The 22,998-nt window shown below is 39.4% G+C and overlaps 1 protein-coding gene across 8 annotated transcripts in view; it reads right to left on the bottom strand.

The window, feature by feature from the left end:
• Window positions 1-22,998, bottom strand: part of Sec22a (SEC22 homolog A, vesicle trafficking protein) — a 55,664-nt gene that overhangs the window by 24,813 nt on the left and 7,853 nt on the right. For 7 of the 8 annotated variants that reach the window (XM_006974559.4, XM_042259248.2, XM_015993417.3 and 4 more), the window contains exons 3-4: window positions 9,345-9,508; window positions 8,065-8,259 (exon numbers count right to left, since the gene is read on the bottom strand). In XM_006974559.4, coding sequence (XP_006974621.1) covers window positions 8,065-8,259; window positions 9,345-9,508 — 359 coding nt within the window. Of the gene's footprint in view, window positions 1-8,064; window positions 8,260-9,344; window positions 9,509-21,376; window positions 21,461-22,998 lie in introns of those variants that run through there. The other variant, XM_076548804.1, reaches the window with a different exon arrangement.

Consider the following 22,998-nt stretch of genomic DNA (forward strand, 5'->3'; position numbering starts at 1 on the left):
AAGCAACAGCTACTGCTGGCCCCATAGAGTTAGAATTAGCGGAGAAGCTGGGCCAGCGGAAGGAAGTCTTGGAGCTTCTCCGCCCAAACACCATTAAGGCCTGAGGTAACTGCAACCGTGCGTGTTGTCATCTAACGCTTAAAACCCCACGGTGGTGAGCCCAGTTAAACAGTGATTTCTGGGTTGGGGAGCTGGCTTAGTGGTTAAGTACTAGCTGCTCTTGCAGAGGATGGGGGTTTATTTTCCAGCACCTACATGGCCGCTCACACAATCTGTAGCCACAGTTCCAGAAGCTCCAACACTCTCTTCTGGCCTCCTCAGGGCACCAACAATACATGAGAAACACAAATACACATGCAGGTAAAATATCCATACATATTTAAAAAATAATATTAAAATTAAAAACAAAAATAACCCACCAAAACTGATTTCCACTTAACATTCTTGCTTGTATCTCCACAATGGTTGTCTTGAAGAATGACACATTTTGTATAAGTTCCAATTACAAGTCCTTCTCACTTTGTAGCTGAGGATGACTCTGAAATTCTGACCACCCGAACCTCCACTTCTGGTTTATTTGTTGCTGGGGATTGAACCCAGGGCACAAGCTCAGTAGGCAAGTACTCCATCACCTAAGTTAGAGCCCAGCCCTGCAAGTGCTTTTCTAGATGTGATCTCTTGCTAGTACTCATCAGTTCATTCTCTTAGAGTAGACAGCAATTTGGTACACTTTTTTCCTGTCCTTATAAACAGAAGAAACAGAAGTATCTTGCTTCTACCTGGCAGTACATTAACCATGTTGTCATTATATTAGTCTCTATCAGGGGTTGGCAAACTATGACCCATAAGCCAAATTCAGAACATTTGTCATTTTACATATTGTCTATGACTATACTATTTTATGCATTACACCAGCAGAGTAACATCAGAGCCTGTATAGCTTTTAGAAATCTAAAATATGTGGTATCTAGCCCTTTACAGAAAAAGTTTATTGGTCCTTTGCTTACAGAGATCTAGTATCTTAACACCCCATGGACATTATTTTGGTATACATTTATTAATCTCATGGTGATAGAACGTGAAAAACAAATAGTAGTATATGCCTTAGGTTAGGTGCCTTAAGATACATGTGTGCTAGAGAATGGAAAATAATTACAATTATAGAAGAGCAATCACCTCAGTCAGTTGCTGGTGATCAAAGATTTAGAATATGTTGGCAGTAAGAATCAAGTTCATGCACCTGGCAATTGGTACCACTAAGAAGAGATACACTGGTTAATATGCCTTTGTTAGATGTCAAAGACATTACCACATTTTTGCACATTTATTGAGTCACTATTTACTGAATGACAACAGTTGAGGGCCCAGAGAAACAGAGGATCTACAGTGTATTACATGTCACCATGGGGTTCAATGCAATGGTGTACAAAATAACTCTCGAAGGCAGGAATGTTGTTCAGAAATCCAAACAAAATATTAATAAAGTAGACCCTGGTTATGAAACAATGGATAGTCTTTTGGCAAGGAACTGTTTCCACTTTGAAAACTGGTTCTTAGCTTGTTAGTCATGGTAGAACTTAACCACCCAACAGTGAAATAATAGTTCTGTACTATAAAGCCAGCAAAGAACAGAAAATGAATTTCAAAAATGAAGGCAACTAGAGACAAAGGTAGTCAAAACAGATATGACAAAAGGAAAGCATCCAGAGATGGCTCAGCAATTAGTAACCGCTGCTCCTCCAAAGGGTCCAGTTTAGTTCCCAGGATCCACACGGAGCAGCTCGCTAATTAATTGCCTGTAACTCCAGTTCCTTGGAATTTGACACCCTCTTCTGGACTCTGGGGGCACTATACACATGTGAACATTTCTTCAGAGACACATAAATAAAAAGAAAAGTAAATAAAAAAATAGTCAAGCGGGGCGGTGGTGGTGCACGCCTTTAATCCCAGCACTCAGGAGGCAGAGGCAGGTGGATCTCTGTGAGTTCGAGGCCAGCCTGGTCTCCAAAGCGAATTCCAGGAAAGGCGCAAAGTTACACAGAGAAACCCTGTTTCGAAAAACCAAAAAAAAAAAAAGTCAAAAAGATAGATTAAAACCCAATGGTTTCAATAATGACAATAATTGTAAGTGACCTAAATATCTAATTTTTAAAGAGCCAAGATTATAAAAGATTATAAAACTGGATTTTTTTTAAAGGATGCAACCAAATGACACTTATAAAACACCATTTTATTTTCCCACCCCATGGGGGAAACGCCAGTTTATTTGATTAAACAAAAATAAGGTAAGGTGCATAGGAGCAGTGTGAAAGTCCAGACAGACACTGGTTTTATTCTAAGGCAGCAGTAGCTGATATGGCATCTCCTTGCTACTCCCCCAGCCTTCTCTGTGGACCACAGTGATACATTCAGAAGCCTGTTAGGTTTGGAACACTCATGCTTGTGGCCAGCACAAGTGAAATGAAAGGTTTTAAAGGTGAAAGCCTCCACACGGGAGAAGGGGCTTGTAACACCACGCAACACTTTTGCCTTGAAGTTTGGGGGAAATTCCCCTAGGCACCCACTGACTGCCTTGACAAGCTCTGAAATATCACAGCAGTTCCCAAAGTGGCAGAGGCAGCTAGAACCCCAGGTGGGCTTGCAGGGAGGGCTCCACTGCTGGGGAGGGGAGGCATGCTGGTGCTATGTTCCTCCAAGTAGCTTGCTGTGGGAAAATAGTAATAGAGACGGAACTTAGTCACTCCAACCCCAGGCAACATGCCTCTGTGAATTCCACCCAGATCTGCACTCACTAAAAAAAGGATAATAATAAAATAAAGAGGAAGAAAAACTCAACTGAGTCATGTATTCTATACTTACTTAAAAATTAAAGCTTTTTTTTTTTTTTTGGCTGACCAGGCATAAGAGCTAATGGATGGTATTAAACAAGATACATTAAAACAAAACCTAACAACCCTCCACCTACAACTACATGTAACATGCTAGTTAAACATTGCTAAACCACCCACCCTCAGCTGCACTGACTTTAAGGGAAAAAGACATTTACCACCCTAAAAGCAAGAAAGTCCCATACATGTGAACAGTTTACCTATAAAGAAGGACAGATACACAGATTGCTAGAATCACAAGGAACCACCACAGAGCGGTTATTTTAAAAAAAAAAAAAAATATGCTTCAGGCACCAGCAATTAACATTCAGCCAGTGTGCTCTGAGATAGCCTTAAGATACGACCTGAGCTCATAAGTTAATACAATCATTAAAAGGAGGTCTAAGACCATGCAGAATCACAAAAAACGTTTAGAACCATTACACAGTTCACCAGGCTGACTTGTTGACCCATAAGACCAGTTTTAAAAGTAGACATTATTAAGGTAAACTGTGACATTTATAAACCCAACTCCCAGTTTTTCCAGTGGCCTTCAGGGTGCTCTCATCTGGGTAGACCAGATTACTGAAGTATAGCGGTAGAACAAAGACTACCAGGACAGTATTTCCTGACCATGTGCTTCCCAAATCTATCAATTATTTAACAAGAAGGGGGAAGGGCACAACAAATGTCAAAGTGTTGCTTTTAGTTAGAAGAACAAATCAAAACAAAGAGCAATGTACATGTCACCAATCACTGTAGAAAATGTCAGCTGCACCATGGTGACAGATACCCTGATGGGTGCAGACAGTTTCCAATACAAGCAAGCAGTCAGAGATTCTAGTTCCCTTCAAGTACCTGATGCTCTTCACTAGACCTTTAGGGTTCCCACTAAAAGGGCATTAAAACACCACTTAAATATGAGGACACAAAGAGAAAAACAGACAACAGATGGAATACTAATATGAATTCTTAATGTAGTATCTATATTATAGAGATTTCAAAGTGTAATATATTCCTAGGTTCAAAAAGTTTCAAAATGATAAAGGAACCAGTGCATCAAATCACACACTTTAAAACACATTAATATAGGGGCTGGAGAGATGGCTCAGTAGTTAAGAGCACTTGTTACTCTTGCAGAGGATGCAGGTTCAGTTCCCAGCACCCACATGGAGGCTCACAACCATCCGTAACTCCAGTTCTTGGGGATCCAATACTCTCCTCTGTGGGTAACAAGTATGTACATGGTGTGCAGACATACATACAGGCAAAACCCTCATACACATAATATAAAGAAACAAATCTTTAAAAAATACATAATATGAATACTGATCATCCTAAAAGGAGAAAGATATACATTCAGAAGTAAAGAGATAGCCGTTTCTCAAAGGACGGATGAAGCAGACAGCAAATCAGAAAAGACACAACAGATTTCTTGGTCTAAGTAACACAGAATGCACCACTAACAACAGAGTATACACTTAAAGCAGAAAAGAATGACTAACACATGTCTCAATAAATTTTAAAATATTCGAGTCAAATAAAGTTTGTCCTCTGAACACAATGGAATTAAATTAAAAATCAATAGAGATATGAAAATGCCTAAATAAAACTACACAATGCATTTCTAAATAACTCAGGAATCAAAAGAAAAGTCAAAAGGAAAATTTAAAAGTATTTTATGTAGAATGAAAATACAAATGCATGTTAAAATCTATGGGATGTAACTAAAGTAATACTGAGAATGAGAAGGTAGCAACGAGTGCTTGTATTAGAAAAGAAGATCTCAAATAAACTGCTCCAAATCTCAGAAAACAGGAGCAGAGAAACCCACGGGAAGCAGAAAATAGGAAGCAATAAGCAGAACAGTCAATAAACTAGAAAACAAAACATCAACGAAAGCTAAATGTAATCCCAAAGTAAACTCAATAAAAGATCAGTTTCTATGTATTAAGAGAAAACAGCAAAAGAAAAAATTACCGATATCAGAAATGAGAAAGATGACATAACTGTAATTCTATGAAAAATAACGGGATAAAGAAATACGGATTATACATCAAAAATCCATCACCTGAAAAAAATGAACAGATTTCTTTAAAAGAAGCTGCAAAAGCTCACTAAGAAAAAACAGACAAGCTCAGTAGCTCCGGCCCTAGTAAAGAAACTGATTTAAATCTTCTCCAGATAAATGTATAGAGGTTTCATCACTGGGTCCTACAGAACACTTTCAAAAAACATAAAAGAGAAGGAAACACTTTCCAGTGTATTTTCCTGGGTCGACTTTGCCCAGATAGTCAAACCAAGCACAAATAAAAAAGGAAAACTAGAAATTAATTCTCTCAGTAAGGCACATAAAATACCAACAAAATTTTAGCAAATTGGACCTTATAGCATATAAAAGCATTATACATCATGACCATGTAGAATTTAACATGAAATGAAAGATTTATTTGACAACTGAAAAGCAATTAATGTAATTTTCCCAAAAACAAATTGAAGACTCATATGAACAATGCAGTCAAAGCATCCGACAGTCAGTCATGGGTGGTCTGTCCTTCCCTGGGATTCTGTAGAGTCTGTATTTTTAGTTGTGGGGTTGTCTTTTAAGTTCAGTCTGCTAGCGCCTTTCAAATAGATGTTAAATACATACACTTTGATTTTTAAAGTTGAAGTGGGATTTACGTGTGGGGGTGTTTTGCCTGCTTGTCATGTTACATGCCTGGTTCCCAAGGAGGGCAGCAAAGGCATCAGATGCACTGGGTACTGGAGTTACAGATGGCGGTGAGCTGCCATGACATGGCTGGGAGTCAAACCCAGGTCCTCTGGAAGAGCAGCCAGTGCTCTGAAACGCTGAGCCACCTCTCAGCCTCATCTTGATTGGTTTTGTACCAAAAAGAGGAGGAGGAGGAGGAGAAAAAAGCAAATTCAAATCTTTTCTCTGTTTATATACTGGATTACTTCATTATTGTTGAATTACAAATTACTTGTTTGGATCCTAATCTCTTATGCACACATGGTTTGTAAATATTTTCTCTCATTCTGTGGGTTGTCTTTTCACTCTGAGTGTATTCATGGAAGAGTAAGTTTTTTGTTTTTGTTTTGTTTTTTTTTTTGGTTTTAATTTACTTATTTATTATGTATACAGTGCACATATCCCTGCAGGCCAAAAGAGGGCACAAGATCGCATTACAGATGGTTGTGAGCCACCATGTGGTTGCTGGGAATTGAACTCAGGACCTTTGGAAGAAGAAGCAGTACTCTTAACCTCTGAGCCATCTCTCCAGCCCCGGAAGAGTAAGTTTTAAGTTGATGAATTGCATCTTGTATGTTTTATCTTTTTTGACTGTGATTTTTTTATATATAACTTATTTTTATTTTATGTTCATTGGTGTTTTGCCAGCATGTATGTTTGTATAAGGTGTTAGAAGCCCTGGAATTGGAGTTACAGATAGTTGTGAGCTGCCACATGGGTGCTGGGAATTGAATCCAGGTCCTCTGGAAGAGCAGCCAGTGCTCTTAACCTCTGAGCCATCTTTCAGCCCTCACTGTGATTTTTAAAATCAAATCTGAAAAACCTAATACAAAATCACGAGAATCACACCTATGTTTTCTACTAAGAGTTTTGGGGAAAACTGGGAAAGCTAAGGCTTTGCATTGAGTCCACTTTGTGCCTGTGGCTATGCAGTGGTCTAGTTTCTTTCTTTTACATGTGGATACTAGGCTGTCCCAAAACAGTGTACTTTCTCAGGAAAAGACTAGGATCTTCACCACTGTCTTAGAATCACTGCTGAGAATGAATTGGCCATACTTGAAAGGGTTTACTTCTGTGCTCTCAATTCTACTGCACTGGTCTATATGCGAGCCTTAAAGCAGAACCACTCCATATTGATTACTGTAACTTGGCAGTACGTTTAGAAGTTTGAGTCTTTCAGCTTATCCAAGATTATTTTGCATATATACACATATATTCCTTACATTTCTATATGAATTTTAGAATCAATTTGTCAATTTCTATTAAAAAAATCCAGCTGAGAGTATGCTGAGTCTCCATCTCCTTGGGAGTACAGCCATCTTAATAAGATTGTCTGCTAATCCATAAATGTGGATCTGTTTTCCATTAATTTTTGTCTTAATTTCAAAAATATTTTGCTGGCTTTCAATGTATGGGATTTCCATTTCATCTTCAGATTGCTTACTTCTAGTGTACAGTGTAGAGGTCTTAGACACTGACACTGTATCACGCAGCCTCTCTGAAGCCATGGACTTGTTCTAATAGTTTTCTAGAGGTATCCTTAGGACTTTTTACAGAAAAAAGTCACACACAAATGGAATTAATTATCTATTCCTTCCTTTGCAGTTCGAATACCATTTTATTTCTTGTCCTTATTTACTTGTGTAGTGAGTGACTGAATTATTTAAGTGAACTATTTTCCCTTTCTCCCATATTTGTATAATCAAACCATATGCGAAATGTCATATTCTGTCCACATTTAAAGAATACTAACAAACTAAAGCAAATACAGGGATAGGGAAGGCGTCAAAATGACAGAAAAGTCTTAAGGAATTGAAGATGCTTTCCATGAAAAACTTAGGCTAGAAGCATAGAAAGGATGGAACTGCCTTCTGCTTCAGCTGAGGGAGGTGACAGAACCCAGACACACCAGTAGGCATTAATATGGAAGTAGACGTTTGCTTACTCACAAGGAAAGGTTTAACAAGGAGTCCAACAGTGGCATACCATGCTTTTAGAAAATAGTGAGGTTTCCATTTTCAGGAAAGCTTTCATCCTGCCCCAACTGATAAGTCTTATGCACTTTCTGTGGGAGGGGAGATCTGAGTAGATAACTACTACAATTTTTATAGTTTCTGTTACAGTCAAGTCTCTTATACTAAATATAGCCATTTGATATAATATAAAGTACTTTTCAGGCCTATGAACATTTCTAGAAAAATGTTTACAAAGAAATCAAATTTTTTTTAGCAAATAAACCTGAGATTGTCATTTGGAAGTAATTAACAGAACTGTCATATCTTCAGTAGCCTACTTTATAACAACTGGGGAAATGGGTTGCTTTGAACTTCCTTATTCTCTCATGTAGTTGATTTAAACACTAGAATAAAGCAATTCATTTTCAAGAGTTCCTCTGTTATTTTTTTTTTTGAAAGTTAACAAAAATAATTAAGATCCAGAACTCACCAGAAGAAATCTTACCAGCACCTTTATAGTCAACAGAAAATGCAGATGTGACTCCATTGGCTGATCCCAGTTCACACATTGGGATTTGATAAGGGGGCCTCAGCTTGATTTCCATCTGCATGTCAGACAGATTTATTTTTGTTGAAAGAGACCTGGGATTATTATATCGCTGCTTGGTCCTCTGAATGAAGTTATCTATGTAAAATAAAAAATAAATTTCCTTGCAGTCATTTGTTAATTAAATCATTTGAGAGTGTGATGTTTATGGTTATAAGTTTTATAAAGTTTGTTATTCAAAACTATTCAATTTGTCAAGGGATTTCCAATATTATGTTTAACAGGTGGCTGTATCATGGAGTCATCAGTTTTACACTCTAAATATTAAACCCTAAAATGAAGTTATTAGAGCTAGAGGCTACCTAAATATAGACTTCAGGAAGTCTATATTTTTGCAGAGACAAAAAGAAAACAGCTTTGCTTGTCAACCAATGCCTTAATTTTTATATCCTTATCTCACACAATAGTCAATCTGTTATTAGCTGTAATTATATACAAATTACACTATAAGCAATATGTTTTTATAAATCTGTTTTCTTGTTTATTTTTACACAATTAGATAGTATGTTCTGAAGAATAAGTGGAATCAATAAAAAAATTCCTAAATATCTTCCAAGCAAAATTTTATTTTTACTATTTCCCCTCTTTCTATGTAAAGAAATCCATAACTTTGAACAGATTTTTCTGGTTGAGCAAACTACTGCCCACAGGCCAAATCTAAACTGCTGTTTTTGTAAATAAAGTTTTATTTGACAATAACTATGCTCATTCATTTATGTTTTGCCTGTGGCTGCTTTCAAGCTGCAATACCAGAGTTGAGTAGTTGTGGCAGAGACTAGAAGGCCCTTAAAACCTGAAATACGTACTCTGTGATCTTTTCCAGCAAGAATTTGCCAACCCCTGTTCTACATTAAGCAGACTATAAAAGATTAGCACATAAACACTAAACGGAGTCTGTGGCTTATAAACTTCTCATTGAGAATCTGTCCTCTGGAATTCGTTCTTTGGACTAATAATCACAATCTCCTTCACAGCTCAAACACATTTTTTTCCTAGTAGACATCCAAATTAAGAGCTATAGATTCTTTGCCACTTATTCTGTCAAAATCAAGGTTGCAGAAGTTTCTCTCCTACTCCCCAATATTAGATGATAAATTGTGTGACTGGAGACAGGATAATAAAAAGTACAGAAAAGAACAAAACAACACAAACCAGGCCCTTACCAAATTCAATGAAACAGTATGGTCTGACAGCAGTATTTGTCTTCATCATGTTATAAGTGGTAATAAACTCCTTCTGAAGCTCATCCAGGAAAGAGAAGGCCAGAACATTTGGGTAATTTTCAGTGCACAACATCATGTAGCTCACTCCCAGAGAGCTAATAAAACTACAGTGTAAAAAACATTGGGTTTAAAATTTCAAATTAAATCAAGGTAATTTGTTGTTTCACAAGACTGGTTCTATACACCATAAACTGCTGCTACAGTAGCAATGAAGATATTAACATTTATTATACATTCCAGCAACAACTTTAAAAGAACCAACATATAATACTATCTAAAGTTGTGGCTATGTAAGAAAGGGAGATACACACTATACTTCTAGATTTCAGCTAGTCATCACAGAGCAGAAAGCAAAGAACATACAAATATGTAAGCATCCAAGCAGTTTAAAGGCCAACCTTTCACAAAATCAGGTGGAGATTATACACTCAAGTCAAGAACTGTTCAGAAAAATCTGGTCAAAGTTATAGACACTAACTCTGGAAAGACACCCAGAACTTAACATACAACCTCAGGGTGGTCACCAATCTCTTGAAGTCACCAATGACTCAAGAATCAAATATTTTACATTACAACATTGAGAGGGAACAAAATTATATGTATCACTGGGGGGAAAGGAGGAATTTTTTCATTCATAACAAAGACAAATACATAAAAGAGAGAGAAAGGAGCATGGCTTATAGCAAAATGCTAAGAACTGCCTAGTTGGAGGGGGAGAACTGGAATAAGAACAAAAAAAAAAAACCACACCATTTTAGAGCCACCATATTAAAAAACGGGATCAGGCAAAATGATCATGACCATTAAATCGAGGAGGGAATTTTAAGGTGCACCAATATGTTTTCATGGCGTGCTTTTCACCCTTCCCAATGCTGTGACCCTTTAATACAGTTCCTCACCTTGTGGTGACCCCTACCAGAAAAGAACTATCATTGCTACCTCAGAACTGTGATTTTGCTACTGTTATGAATTGCAATGTAAATATCTGTGTTTTCCCATAGTCTTAGGCAACCCTATGAAAGGATCACTTGACAACCCCCACAACTGCGGTCTTGACCCACAGGTTGAGAACCACTGCTTTAAGATGTTTTTCAATAGACTGTTTCTTAGTTGCAAGAGGAAAGTCTATAGTAGAAACCAGAGCACATGCTAACCAAGTATTCTAATATCAGTAATGAGGGGCAGGAAGACATCATGCATCTCCACGTGTGACATCCTAAGGCAAAACATTACTTGTCAATATTCCCACTAGGATGTATAACCTGAATCTAACAGTAATCTAATAGTAAAGAAACATCAAAATAGCCAACACTACATTTTTTACATAAGGAGGTATATTCTTTAAAAACAAAACAAACAAAAAACCCTCAATGCTGTGAAAATGAAATAAAGATTATAGAAATGCTCCCAGTCAAAGAAGTCTAAAGAGTCATGCCAACTAAATGTGATAATACCTAAACCTAGTCTGAATCCCAGACAGAGAGTGCTGAGCTGCCATAATGAATATTAAATGACAAAATAAAGCAGGCAATATGTTACAGTAGCAATATTAAACTTACTCTAGCTGATTATGGTATGCAGTCAAGTAAAAACCTATTTCCAATCTTAGAGAATATACTTTGGAAATGGTTAAGAAGGCCAGAGCTGGGTATGTAGCTCAATGGTAGAGCATTTGCCTAGCATGAACAAGCTTAATATTTGTTCTTCAGCATGCTTGCAGGGTAGGGAGGAGGAGGAGAAGGAAATATCTGTTTCTCCCAAATGGTTCAGACAAAAAATAAACAAACAAAACACATAGGTAGGAAAATGTCAAAAAAGCCAAGTACAGAAACACATATTAGGATTTCTCTTACTCATACAATTTTTGTAAGCTTGAAATTGTTTCTAAAGAATATGCTAAATGTGCTTTAAAACTTCTACTTTAAGCATGGAAACATTTAATTTAAATATTTTACACTGAAATAAGACTTCTAAAATATAGCATATGCCTTTCTTCCATAATAAATAAGTGGTGAATGGACCACAAATTAACCATTTAATGAGTCACCTAAGTATCCTTTTCTTGTACTGACCACATAGCTGGTCTGGACCAGGAGCAGTAAATCAACACAACATCCAGGCTATGGCTCCTACTTGTGTGCTACATCCTACTAATCACAGCAATCTGTATTGCCCGCTTGATCCATACTAGTGCACTTTTTTCTCTAATACTGTAGATAAAAAATTTAAGATTTATTTGTGTGTGTGTGTGTGTGTGTGTGTGTGTGTGTGTGTGTGTGTTTAGTGCACAACCCTGTGCATGCCCAGAGGCCAGAAGGCATCAATGTCCTCCTTTATCATTTTCCATTTATCACTAGTCCTTTGAGACAGGGTCTCTCCCTAAACCTGGGACTGCATTTCTCAGCTAGACTGGAAGTCAGCAAACCCCAGCAATCCTCCTGTCTGCACCTTCTTGGAGCTGGGATTATAAGCATGTGCAGGACACCTGGCTTATTATGTGGGTGCAGGATCCAACTGCTAGTCTTCATGGTTGTGCAGCAGCAAGCACTCTTAACTGGTAAGCCATCTCTCCAGCATCCAGAACTTCTTTAACTTGGGAGTAAATACGCTAACATGGTTAAATTTAAAAGGGAGGCGGGGTGAGACTGTGAACTGATATTCTCCTTGTATAGCCTTCTCTGCCCACAGGTACTCAATTCTCCTCCCCTTAGGTAAGTCATGTTACTAATTCCCTCTGTATCTTTTAGAGCGTGAGACACAATTGTAATAAAATTGTACTCAACTTATTCCAGAAATCTGAAACTGCTTTCTAAAATTCCACTTGATAGTCATTTTTGCAAAATTTCTAAAGCTGTAATCCATTAGGACATAAAATTAATAAGTTATAACATTTTGTAAAAAAAAAAAAACTAGAAAAGAAAAATTTGGAATATATAGTTTCATGAAACATTTATTTCAGCTCTCTACACTTATATACATATGCTCACAAAGGCAACTATATCTCTTCTCAAGAATCATTAATTTAAAAAAAGTATAGCTACAGCATATGGAATTTTTTCTATAAATTAGTATTTAGTCAAAGGTCAATTTTTTGTTGTTTTTGTTCTTTTGGGGGGGGGTAGATACTGAAACAGGATCAATATTAGCCCAAACTAGTCTTGAATGACTCTTGAACTTATTAGCTCAGGGTGGCTTCAGACTTCTGATCCTCCTGTCTCAGACTCCCAAGGGCTAGGACTACAGTTATGTGCTACCAAGCTAGTCTAGAATATAGTTTCTTGAGTGATTTTCTTGTCTCAAAATATGTTCTGTCATTATGAAAATTCTTTGCCATGTCATTAGCATTTGAATGTACTCCACAATAGTTTGAAAAACTTGGACACAATTAGCAGTTGGCTTCTATCCATTCACAACTCCCAACTAGTGATACACAAGTTATTTCATTATTATCTAATAATGTGACTGAAGGTTTTGGACCACGTTTTCTGTGTTACGTCAGGGTTTTTCTGTACCTCTACATTAACAGTTCAGTAAGCCACAGACACCTACCTCATAGTTTATGGCAAATATTGTTTGTGCTAAATTTAACTGAAAGATTGAGTGAGAAATACAGAAAACCCTATTTTTTTTTTAAGTGTTATATGCTGGCATTTTCAGAAAGTCATCTACTTGTATAGTACTCTCTGAAAAGGCTATAAACCATTCTACAATTGACTTCCATAGTAAATTTAGCCTTATAATTCTTTCTCTGAAATGAAAAACAGCTTCTTAACAGTACATGCCAGCTCTGTTAATTTATATTTGTAATAAGAATAATAATTGCTTTTTCCAATATTGTTGGGCCAGACGGATTCTTACCATCTCACTGAAGACTACTTTTGAAACAGTCTAACATCACTACAAGCATGCTACCTGAGCACACCATCTGACTTAGTTCATGTTTTATATATAGATACTATGCCTTAAGGAAGGTAAGAGTAGCAACAGTAACAACATGCTGACTACTCTGCTGAATATTTTGCATAAATTTTTAATTCATCCTCAATAAAAGGCTACTAACTAGGTCTATTCTGCAAATACAGAGCCTCAGAGAGGTCAGGAAATTTACCCAAGGCCACACTATTAATAAGCAGAGCTGGTGCACCTGGGGACATAGTTGAATTGGTAGAGTACTTGTCTAGCCTAGGTAAAGCCCTGCGTTTGATCCCTAGCACAACAAACCAAGAGCTAGGATAAATGGTTAATTCCGGAGCCTATAATCTTTCTACAACACACCAACTGCCATATTGCACAAACATTATTTTTTTTCATGTTTTTCTCAGCCACAGATCAATCTGGGTTTTTTCCCCCAACTACATGAAGAGCAATGAGACTGAAGGACTTCAGGACCTGCAGAATATGTATAACCTGAGACCAGAAAGCCCTTCCAGTTTTTCCACTTCATCTGCTACTCTCTTCTCCCCTCTTTGCATCCCACAGATGCCCGTTTCAGAGCTTCAAGTATGCCAATTTACTCCCAGCCCCGTCACTGCCATCCTGAGAAGCTTCCAGAACACTGTCTCCTCCACTCTCCATGTGCTCCAACTCTGCCCTGGCTAAAGCCCACTCACCTACCTGTTCTTCAAGGCCTTTGAAGAGGGCATGATCTGAAGCAGTGATTCTCAACCTGTGGGTCGTGACCCCCGGGGAGTCACATATCAGATATCCTATATACCAGATACTTACATAACAGGAGCAAAATTACAGTTGTGAAGTAGCAACAAAAATAATTTACAGTTGGGGGTCATCACAACATAGGGAACTGTATTAAAGGGTCATAGCACTAGGAAAGTTGAGAACCACTGATCTAAAGTGATCTCACCCTTGTGGTTTTAACATAGCAGCTGTTATTAATCATGAACTAGCCCAAGCTGCAAGTGTACACTTATATATTTGCATTCTGCAATGTCATTTTCACTATGGATGGTTTCTGTATTGCCCACCATTGTATTCTTAGCTCCTCGAATAATGGGTCTAGTACATAATAGGTGCTCAAAAAATGAGCAAATAAAGGACTGCCAAATAGGCACCATCCACTTGCCCATAGCCCAGTAGTATCTACACAAAGTAAAATCTCAATGAATCACTAACTAAAACACAGAAAAGAATACTATTTCACCTACTCTTCCCGTCACTGTTCTGTTTCAGGTCAATTCATCTTTAACATATCCTGAAGCTGGAGATGTCTCAGAGGTCACTGAAGGTGATGCTGAAGGTGTGGTACTCTGCAGAGTATCCACAGATGGCTACCCAAATCTGTAGTGATGTCTCCACTCTCTTTATCATTGTTATTACATATGCATGTTTGCACTGCCAATGGACATAGTCTCTTTTCTCTAATTTAAGCATAATGGTTTTTGTTTGTTTTTAGACAGGCTGCCCTATATTCCAGGCTATCCTTACACTCTTATGTAGCTGAGAATAACTTTGAACTTCTGATCTTTCTGCCTCTACCTCCTTGAGTACCTGGTTTATGTGGTGTTGAGGATCAAATCTAGAGCTTCAGCTACACCCACAGTACACTGAGTTTGGGTGCATGTCCTGGATCTCACTCTGTAGACCAGGCTGGCCTCGAACTTGCATAGATCCACCTGGCTCTGCCTCCCGAGTGCTGGGATTAAAGGTGTGCGCCACCGCCACCTGGCAAGTATAATTTTTTAAAGACTTATTTGTGTATGTATGTGTCTGTATGATCTATGTACACGTGTTCAGGTGTGCATGTCCATGCACAAAGAGGCCAAAAAGGGGAGTTATTTCCCTAAGAATTAGAGTTACAGGTATTTGGGGACGCCTGGCTTATATGTAGGTGCTAGGATCCGAACTCCGGTCCTCACGACTGTGTAGTAGTACCATCTCTCCAGCCCCCAAGGAGTATAATTTTGTAATTACCCCTTTCCTTCCTACTTTCCTCAATGCCCACCCCACCACTACCGCCTCAGCCCTGGCTGTCCTGGAACTCACAGAGATCCTACTGCTACTGACTCTTCCCATCCCCACCCCTCCTCACCCCCCAGTGCTAGGATTAAAAGCACATGCCACCATGCCCGGCTCTCTTTGTTTTTTGAGACAAAATCTTGACATCCTTTTGTAACCCAGGTTGATCATGTACACAAGGCCTTCTGGACTTAAGCCTCCTGATCCTGGGATGACAAGTATATGCCACCATGCCCTGTCAATTTTTTTTTTAGATTTATTTATTATGCATACAGTGCTCTACCTGTATGTATGCCTGAACACCAGAAGAGGGCACCAAGTCTCATTATAAATGGTGTGAGGCACCAAGTGGTTGCTGGGAATTGAACTCAGGACCTTTGGAAGAACAAGCAGCCAGTGCTCTTAACCTCTGAGCCATCTCTCCAGCACCCTGCCAATTTTTTTTTAAAGATTTTATTTAATATGTGTGAGTGTTTGCCTGCATGTATGTATGTCCATCATGTGTGTCTGTTTACCACAGGAGTCAGAAGAAGGCAGCAGATCCCCTGGAACAGGAGTTATGGGGGAGGGCGGGTGAGCCACCATGTGGCTGGCGTCTCTTAACTGCTAAGCCATCTCTCCAGCTCCCTCCAATTTTCTTTTTTAAAAGTTGTGATTCCTTTCTGTTTCTGGGCTTTAGTTCCAATGAAGTTGGCATTTCTAGCCATTGCCTTTCTTCTGGCCAAGAAACTTATCCAAATTTCAATACATCTTTGGTCTCCTCCTTCATATAGGAACTTAGTCCTTTGAGGATCAAGCGTATTGTAAGTGAGACTGAAAGATGTCCAACTCCTAGACAAGGGTTCTACCCTTTCTCATCACCTTGTTAAAAAGCTAATTCTAATGTATGTCCCCATAAGTGACTCTTAAAAGTTCAACAAAATGAATGAGTGGGTTTGGACATAGAAGTTTTCCTGATATCTAATTTAACATACAATGTGTCAAAGAAACTTTACATATAACCAATTAAATGCTGGCTCATTAAAATAATTCTGGCCCGTTGCACTAAATGATACACAGTAAAAGCAATGCTGTTCCTCTCAGCAGATCACAGAACACCTGTAGTCTAACTTGTTACTATAATATGTTGAATGTCAAAAACAAGGTTCTTGACTGTCAAGACTTTGCAATACAATTAACAAAGATTTACTTGAAAAATAATGATTTAACACACACACAGCATAGCATGCTAAATGACAAAATATATAGTAAACTATTTTTAAATGACATAATGATTAATTTTTATATTATATATATAAAATTTTCATTACTTCATTATTTCCATTCTTAATTATGCCATCATACACAGAAATTCTGCTTATCCTTTGTAACCACATCTCCCAACTATTTATAGCTTTCCTGGGTGCAAAAAAGCTCTCCCGTTAAAGTTGCTCTCCGTTAAAGTTGCTAAGTATTAGAAAAAAATAGAACTTTTCACAAAAATTTTACTAAAATAAAGTATATAAACTTTTAAATATTAAATTAAAAGATTTAGCACTATGAAAGCAAGCATACCTTATGTTCACTGCTGGTATGTTTAGTAGGACCTGTTGTCCTAGAAATACAAAATAAATTAAAAACAAAAGACTGCTATCAGTGGGACGAAGTGGAAAGAGAACTCACTGAGGGTCTGCCACATACAGCACTGTACCAAGAACTTCATATTTCTTATCCTTCTCTTACAAAGGCCAGCTTTCAATTATTCACTAGTGAGGAGCCAAATCATGAATTAAAACAGTCCATGAATAAAAGACCTATTTTAGCCTTTAATTGTAGCCTCATTAAATATAAAATGTTTATTCATATGCAGTATACCAGACAATGTCAACTTAGAAAAAGAAAGGAGTCTTTGAGAGTTTTAAGGAGCCAAACTGATCCCATTGTCAGAGCTCTGAATATTATTTTCCCAGAAACTATACTAGAAGAAGAATTTACTTCCCAAGCCAGATCAACTATGTGGTCCTGAAAGCTACACGTTAGCATGATAAACAGCAGAAAAGTAATGGGATGCTAGCAACAGGCAAACAGAAGTAGTTTGGACTAGCTTCTCCTCAGGTGGTGTGGTGGCTTTCCAGCTGCATTCCCTGCACACTCCTCCCTCCTACAGTCCTCATCTTGAAATCTGATGGGACTCTTTATTTCTCAACAATAAAGAAAAATGTAGTACTTCACTTCCTTTTAACCTGGTTAATTTCTCTCTCCATAGAAAGTTAAAAGATTAGGAAAATTGGGAATGCATGTGGTCACAAAAGGAAATAAGGGAAAGGCGTAAATCTTATCAGAGAACACATGGATCATGAAGTCAAAAGGCAAGGCTGTGGTTCTGATCTACTGTTAGTGGCTTTATACTTGAGGGGAATTTCTTTCCATCCAAGTCTCACTTGTCACACTGGAGAAGTGATAGGACTGTTAATGGCTATCTACCAGCAACCCTCCTTCCTTCCCTAAAGGGAAGGCGTCTAGCCTGCCGTATGTTATGTGCGGTCTTGGTTAAGCTATGTGTAAGGAAATAAATGTGAGCAGGCCAACTGTGAGTGCTCCTCCTCCCTAACCACAGTGACTGGTCCAGAAAAGGTCCTGCTCCGACATGGAAGGAGCCAGGTGCTCAGCTCCACTGAACAGGCCTTCAGCTGCTGCAAAGGGGTTCCCAGTCTCCCAGTGGAGACCAGAAAATCTGCAGAAGCCAAGAGACAGCGCCTGACAAGGCAGCTCTCACAGCACATGTTGCTTTCATCTAAACTGCTGTGAGTTGTGAGACTGCACCCACAGTGGAGAAGCACCCCTCTTACCAGGCATGCACAGAGCCACTGCAAAGTGCAGTGATAACATTAAGTGCCTGCTAATTGCAGGTGGTCAATAACTAGGCTATTGTTCAAGCTCCAACTCCTGTAATCAGAAAATACCATCAAAGAGTGAAAGGGAAGCCCTGCTACTGACTGAAACTAACAGAGAGGAGGCCTAAAACAGCGTTTTTAGTTGAAAGTAGTTTAGGGAGAAATACAAAAAAACCAGCATCCCCAGACAAGGAGAGAACCTAGAAGGCCCACAGCCTCGCTGACTTCAAATGGACACCAGTGAAAGAACTAAGGAATTACATTGCTCCATTCAAATTCACAATGGGAATGACTGGACCCCACAGGATAGCTGCCTTTTCCTAAGATCAATGGCTCAGAATTCAGAGAGATCTCACAGACACAACCTGATTTTTAACTCCAGAACCAACCACAGAGTTCTAAGGCCTCACAGGACACAATTTAATCTTCATGATTGCATTAGCCATTTTTTTTTTTTTTTCGAGACAGGGTTTCCCTGTGTAGCTTTGTGCCTTTCCTGGAACTCACTTGGTAGCCCAGGCTGGCCTCGAACTCACAGAGATCCACCTGCCTCTGCCTCCCAAGTGCTGGGATTAAAGGCGTGTGCCACCACCACCCAGCCAGCGTTAGCCATTTTTAAAGTAATAAAGTAAGTTCATTCATTAGCTATTTATTACCGCATGAGGGAAGTATACTGTTTAATTTATGAAACAACAGTTCCTTAAAACTTACTGTAATTCCACTGTGGGATGCAAACCACACAACTGGACACTCTCACACTCCTCCCTGGACTGCTCAATCAACAAGACCAACCAATAAGGTTTCTTCAAAGCTAAACAACCCTTTTGGAGAAAACAGACTTATTTCCGTGGCTGGGAACACTGTAAGTTCCTGAATTATTTGCCATAGTCAGTGTCACTGTCAACTTGACACACCTGGGCAGGGGGAACCTCAACGGAGGAACTGCCTTCATCAGACGGGCCATCCCTAAGCGGGTGACCCTGGCCATGTGAAAACGGACAGCTGACCACGAGCTGACCTGGGAGAAGCCAGTAAGCAGCAGCGCTCCTTCTGGGTCTTGACTCTGCCCTGCTGGCGTTCCTGCCCTGGCTTCCCCAGTAATGGGCTGTGATCACAGAGTGTGAGGCAAACACCCTCTCCTCCCCAGGCTGTCTCTGATCATGGTGTTTAACACAGCAACAGAAAGCAGACCAGGGCACCTCTCACTCAGCTGCTGCTATGACAGGTGCAAGGACTGCACTAATGCAAGCCGTACTCCGAGCAATGTGCGTCACCAGCAAAGTGGCCTTCAGGCCGCTGCAGTCACGGGAAAGAAGCCATCATTTCCCCATACAGAGAGGAAGAAACTGAAACATTACTATTCTTGTATTTCCCCTCCAAACTCCAGTCTTTCTCTGCCAGCTCAATGAGACGTCAATGTGAGGGACTAAGTGGCTGAGCCGAAAATCATAACTTAGTTACTCTGACACTCAATTTCTGCACAGGTTTGAAAAGCTTATACTAAAAGATGAAATATAAATAGCTTAGGCTGGGCTGGAGAGGTGGCTCTATGGTTAGGAACGTGTACTACCTGCAGAGGGTCTGAGTTCTGTTCCGAGCACCACATCAGGAGGCTTCACTACAGCCTGAAACTCCAACCCCCAGGGATCTGGCCCCCTCTTCAGGACTCCAAAGTGCCTGCACTCACATGTACACAAATCCACACGTATACAGCATCCCCCCGACACACACACACACACACACACACACACACACACACACGCACATTCAATTAAAAATAAGTATATATTTAAGATGGATTAGGCTGTGGTGGGTCACCTCAATGAGTTATGATCCAATTAAAAAGAGCAAATTAGAGAATTTAGTATTTCGTTGGTGAAAAAGAGCAGCTGAACAAGTTCCATGAGCAACCTGTGAAGACAGCAGCGAGAACGTTGGGAAAATGAGGTACTAGTAATGGGGAGGAAGGGACTCCGAACAAGCAGGCTGTAAGCTGGGCCTGACGGGAAGACAGATACTCAGCACGGCCAGGACAAAGAGGGGCACCTGGGGGCAGCAGCTTCCGGCCCTGTGCCATGTTACCACTGCAGCAGAGCCCTCAGGTTTCACCTAACTCCTCAGGGAGAAAAGGAGGTCAGGAAAAGAAAGTACGTCAAGGAGTGTAAATAAATTCCCAATTTATATCAGAGTGAGTTCACTGCCCATACGGTGAACACCCTAACAGTCCAAACCCAACCAATGGGACCTCTTATTAATGGGGGAAAATATATGATATCAGGTTCTTCTCTGCAACTACAGCTAAAGTCCTGTTCTCCAACCCTTTTTTAAAGCTTGACTACAAAAACAACATGCAGAGATGTTTTTATGCCTGGTTACCAAAGTTACATAATCTATGCATTTACATATATCTGAACCATATGTGTGGATCAGGCCAGACTGGACCTCTATTGACTTACCCCACTTCTAACCTCTGACATAAAACATGTTGTTTGGCCAGGCACAGTGTGCGAACCTGAAATTCTACCACTCAGGAGGCAGAGATGGGAGGACCATCACAAATTTAAAGCCAGCTAAGGCACACACTAAGATCCTGTCTGAAAAAACAAAAATCATGTGCTGGCAAGAGGGCTCAGCAGGCAAAGGCACTTGGCTGCAAGCCTGACGACCTGAGTTAGATCCCTGAAACACTCATGGAAGAAGGTGGGCGCCACCTCCCAACAGCTGTACTATCACCTTTAAATGTGGGGTGGGATATGTCATGGTGTGCAGCAGTGAATACACCATGTATGTGCACACACATTCACAAAGTAAATACAAAAGCAAAATTTAAAGCCAAAATTCAACCAATCTGAAAAAATAAATTTCATATCATGTCATTTCCTTATACCAAGGAGTATAAGAAAAAAGTCACAAAAGGCTCACCACTATGGCTACTTGAGGAATGCTAGCCAAATGCTGCCCCTTTTATGAGCATTAGAACTCTCAGGAATAGGAAAACTGCATCAAGACTGAGTCTACTGACTGACTCTCCCACCTTACCTTAGACACAAGGAATTCAGAACAGTACTTGCAGGTCTATTCTAACAAATGCTCGGGCTACGTGCTTGCATCTCCAGAAAGTGTTACCTCTGTTTTTTAGTCTCCAAAATCTACTTCTTTTCTCCGATTCCTTCATTTATCCTCCTGAGTTAATGTATATGAAAATTGCCCGAATCCTTTGTGTAGAATAAGATAGGGTTAAAATAAATGATATAAATCTGAAATTCATAATTAAATAGAATTGGGACATAGTAAAAATTTAGTGCATTTATATTGCTTTTAAGAAAATACAGCAAAACAAAAACCAAAAAAAAAAATTGTTGTGTTTTTTTTGTTTTTTGGTTTTTTTTCTGAGACAGGGTTTCTCTGTGTAGCTTTGAGCCTTTTCTGGAACTCGCTCTGTAGCCCAGGCTGGCCTTGAACTCACAGAGATCTGCCTGGCTCTGCTGGGATTAAAGGCGTGCGCCACCACCGCCTGGCCAAATGGCTCAGCCATTAAAGGCTAGACTCACAACCAAAAAATTGTTTTTTAATGCCAGGTAGTTACCAATATTAACGTATACTTCAAGCCAATCTCCAATAACTTGGACATGCCCATACCACCACCTAACAACAAATGTAACTGAGAATGATAGAGAGCATTTAAAAAACCTGCTGCCTAAATGCTTCAATGTTTTAAGTCCTTGTCTTCACCTAAGTAGTAGTAGGCTAAACCGCCATTTTAGATACAATTTAACCACTCTCATCAATATGTTATTTTCTAGGTAAATTCTCGAAACTCCAATTAAATGTAACATCTCATTATTTTACAGTTACTAATTAATTCAAGTAGTTGTGGACATTCTCTAAAGTTCTATTCTGGCCCTCTCTAAATTCATTGGGCATTTCTGCCCTCAAAATTTGAACTGTATCTCTGTGAATGGTTCTAAAATCCCTATCATCCCTTCCACTAGATTGTCTCAACTGGAGAGATCTCATGAAAGCCAGGTATGGGAGTACACACCTTTAATCCCAGCACTGGGGAGGCAGAGTCAGGCAGATCTCTGAGTTCCAGGCCAGGCTGATCTACAGAATGAGTTCAAGGCTAGCCAGGATGTCGACACTGTCAGATCCTGTCTCAAAGAAAAAAAAAAAATCACATGGGACTTCATCATCTCTCCTCCTCACATCTAAACAATCCTCCTCCAAGGACTGCTCAGTTCTGAGGACACTATTGTTCTGTTCCATTCCGAAGCTTCATCTCTAGAACTCCACCTCAGCAGGCTTGACCGTTTTTTCTGTTTGGCACTTTCCTCCTCATCTGTACATTTATTTTCCTACTTCACACTGTAAATTAAGTTGACCTCTCTGCCTTATCTCTCTCAAACTTCTGTCTTACTCCATGTTCTAAGGTCTTCGGTTTTGCTTTGTTGTTTCTGAGTGTTTTGTTCTGTTGTTTTGTTTTGTTCTGTTCTGTTTTGTTTTTGAGCCAGAGTCTCACTATGTAGTCCTGGCTGGCCTGGAACTTACAGATCTGCTTGCCTGTGCTTCCTGAGTGCAGGAAGTGAAGACATGCCACTTCCCACTCCCTCTGTTTGCTTGTTTTTCCATCAAGTGACTTTCTTCATTCAAACCCGTAGCAGTAACTTGCAATGTGCTGTATCAAAATAACTTCCCTCAATCTGAACTTCCAGGACAGTCCAGGATCTGGTCCCACACTAGGTATCAAA

This window comes from Peromyscus maniculatus, chromosome 12 (genome assembly GCF_049852395.1).
Source record: "Peromyscus maniculatus bairdii isolate BWxNUB_F1_BW_parent chromosome 12, HU_Pman_BW_mat_3.1, whole genome shotgun sequence".
Taxonomy (NCBI): domain Eukaryota; kingdom Metazoa; phylum Chordata; class Mammalia; order Rodentia; family Cricetidae; genus Peromyscus; species Peromyscus maniculatus.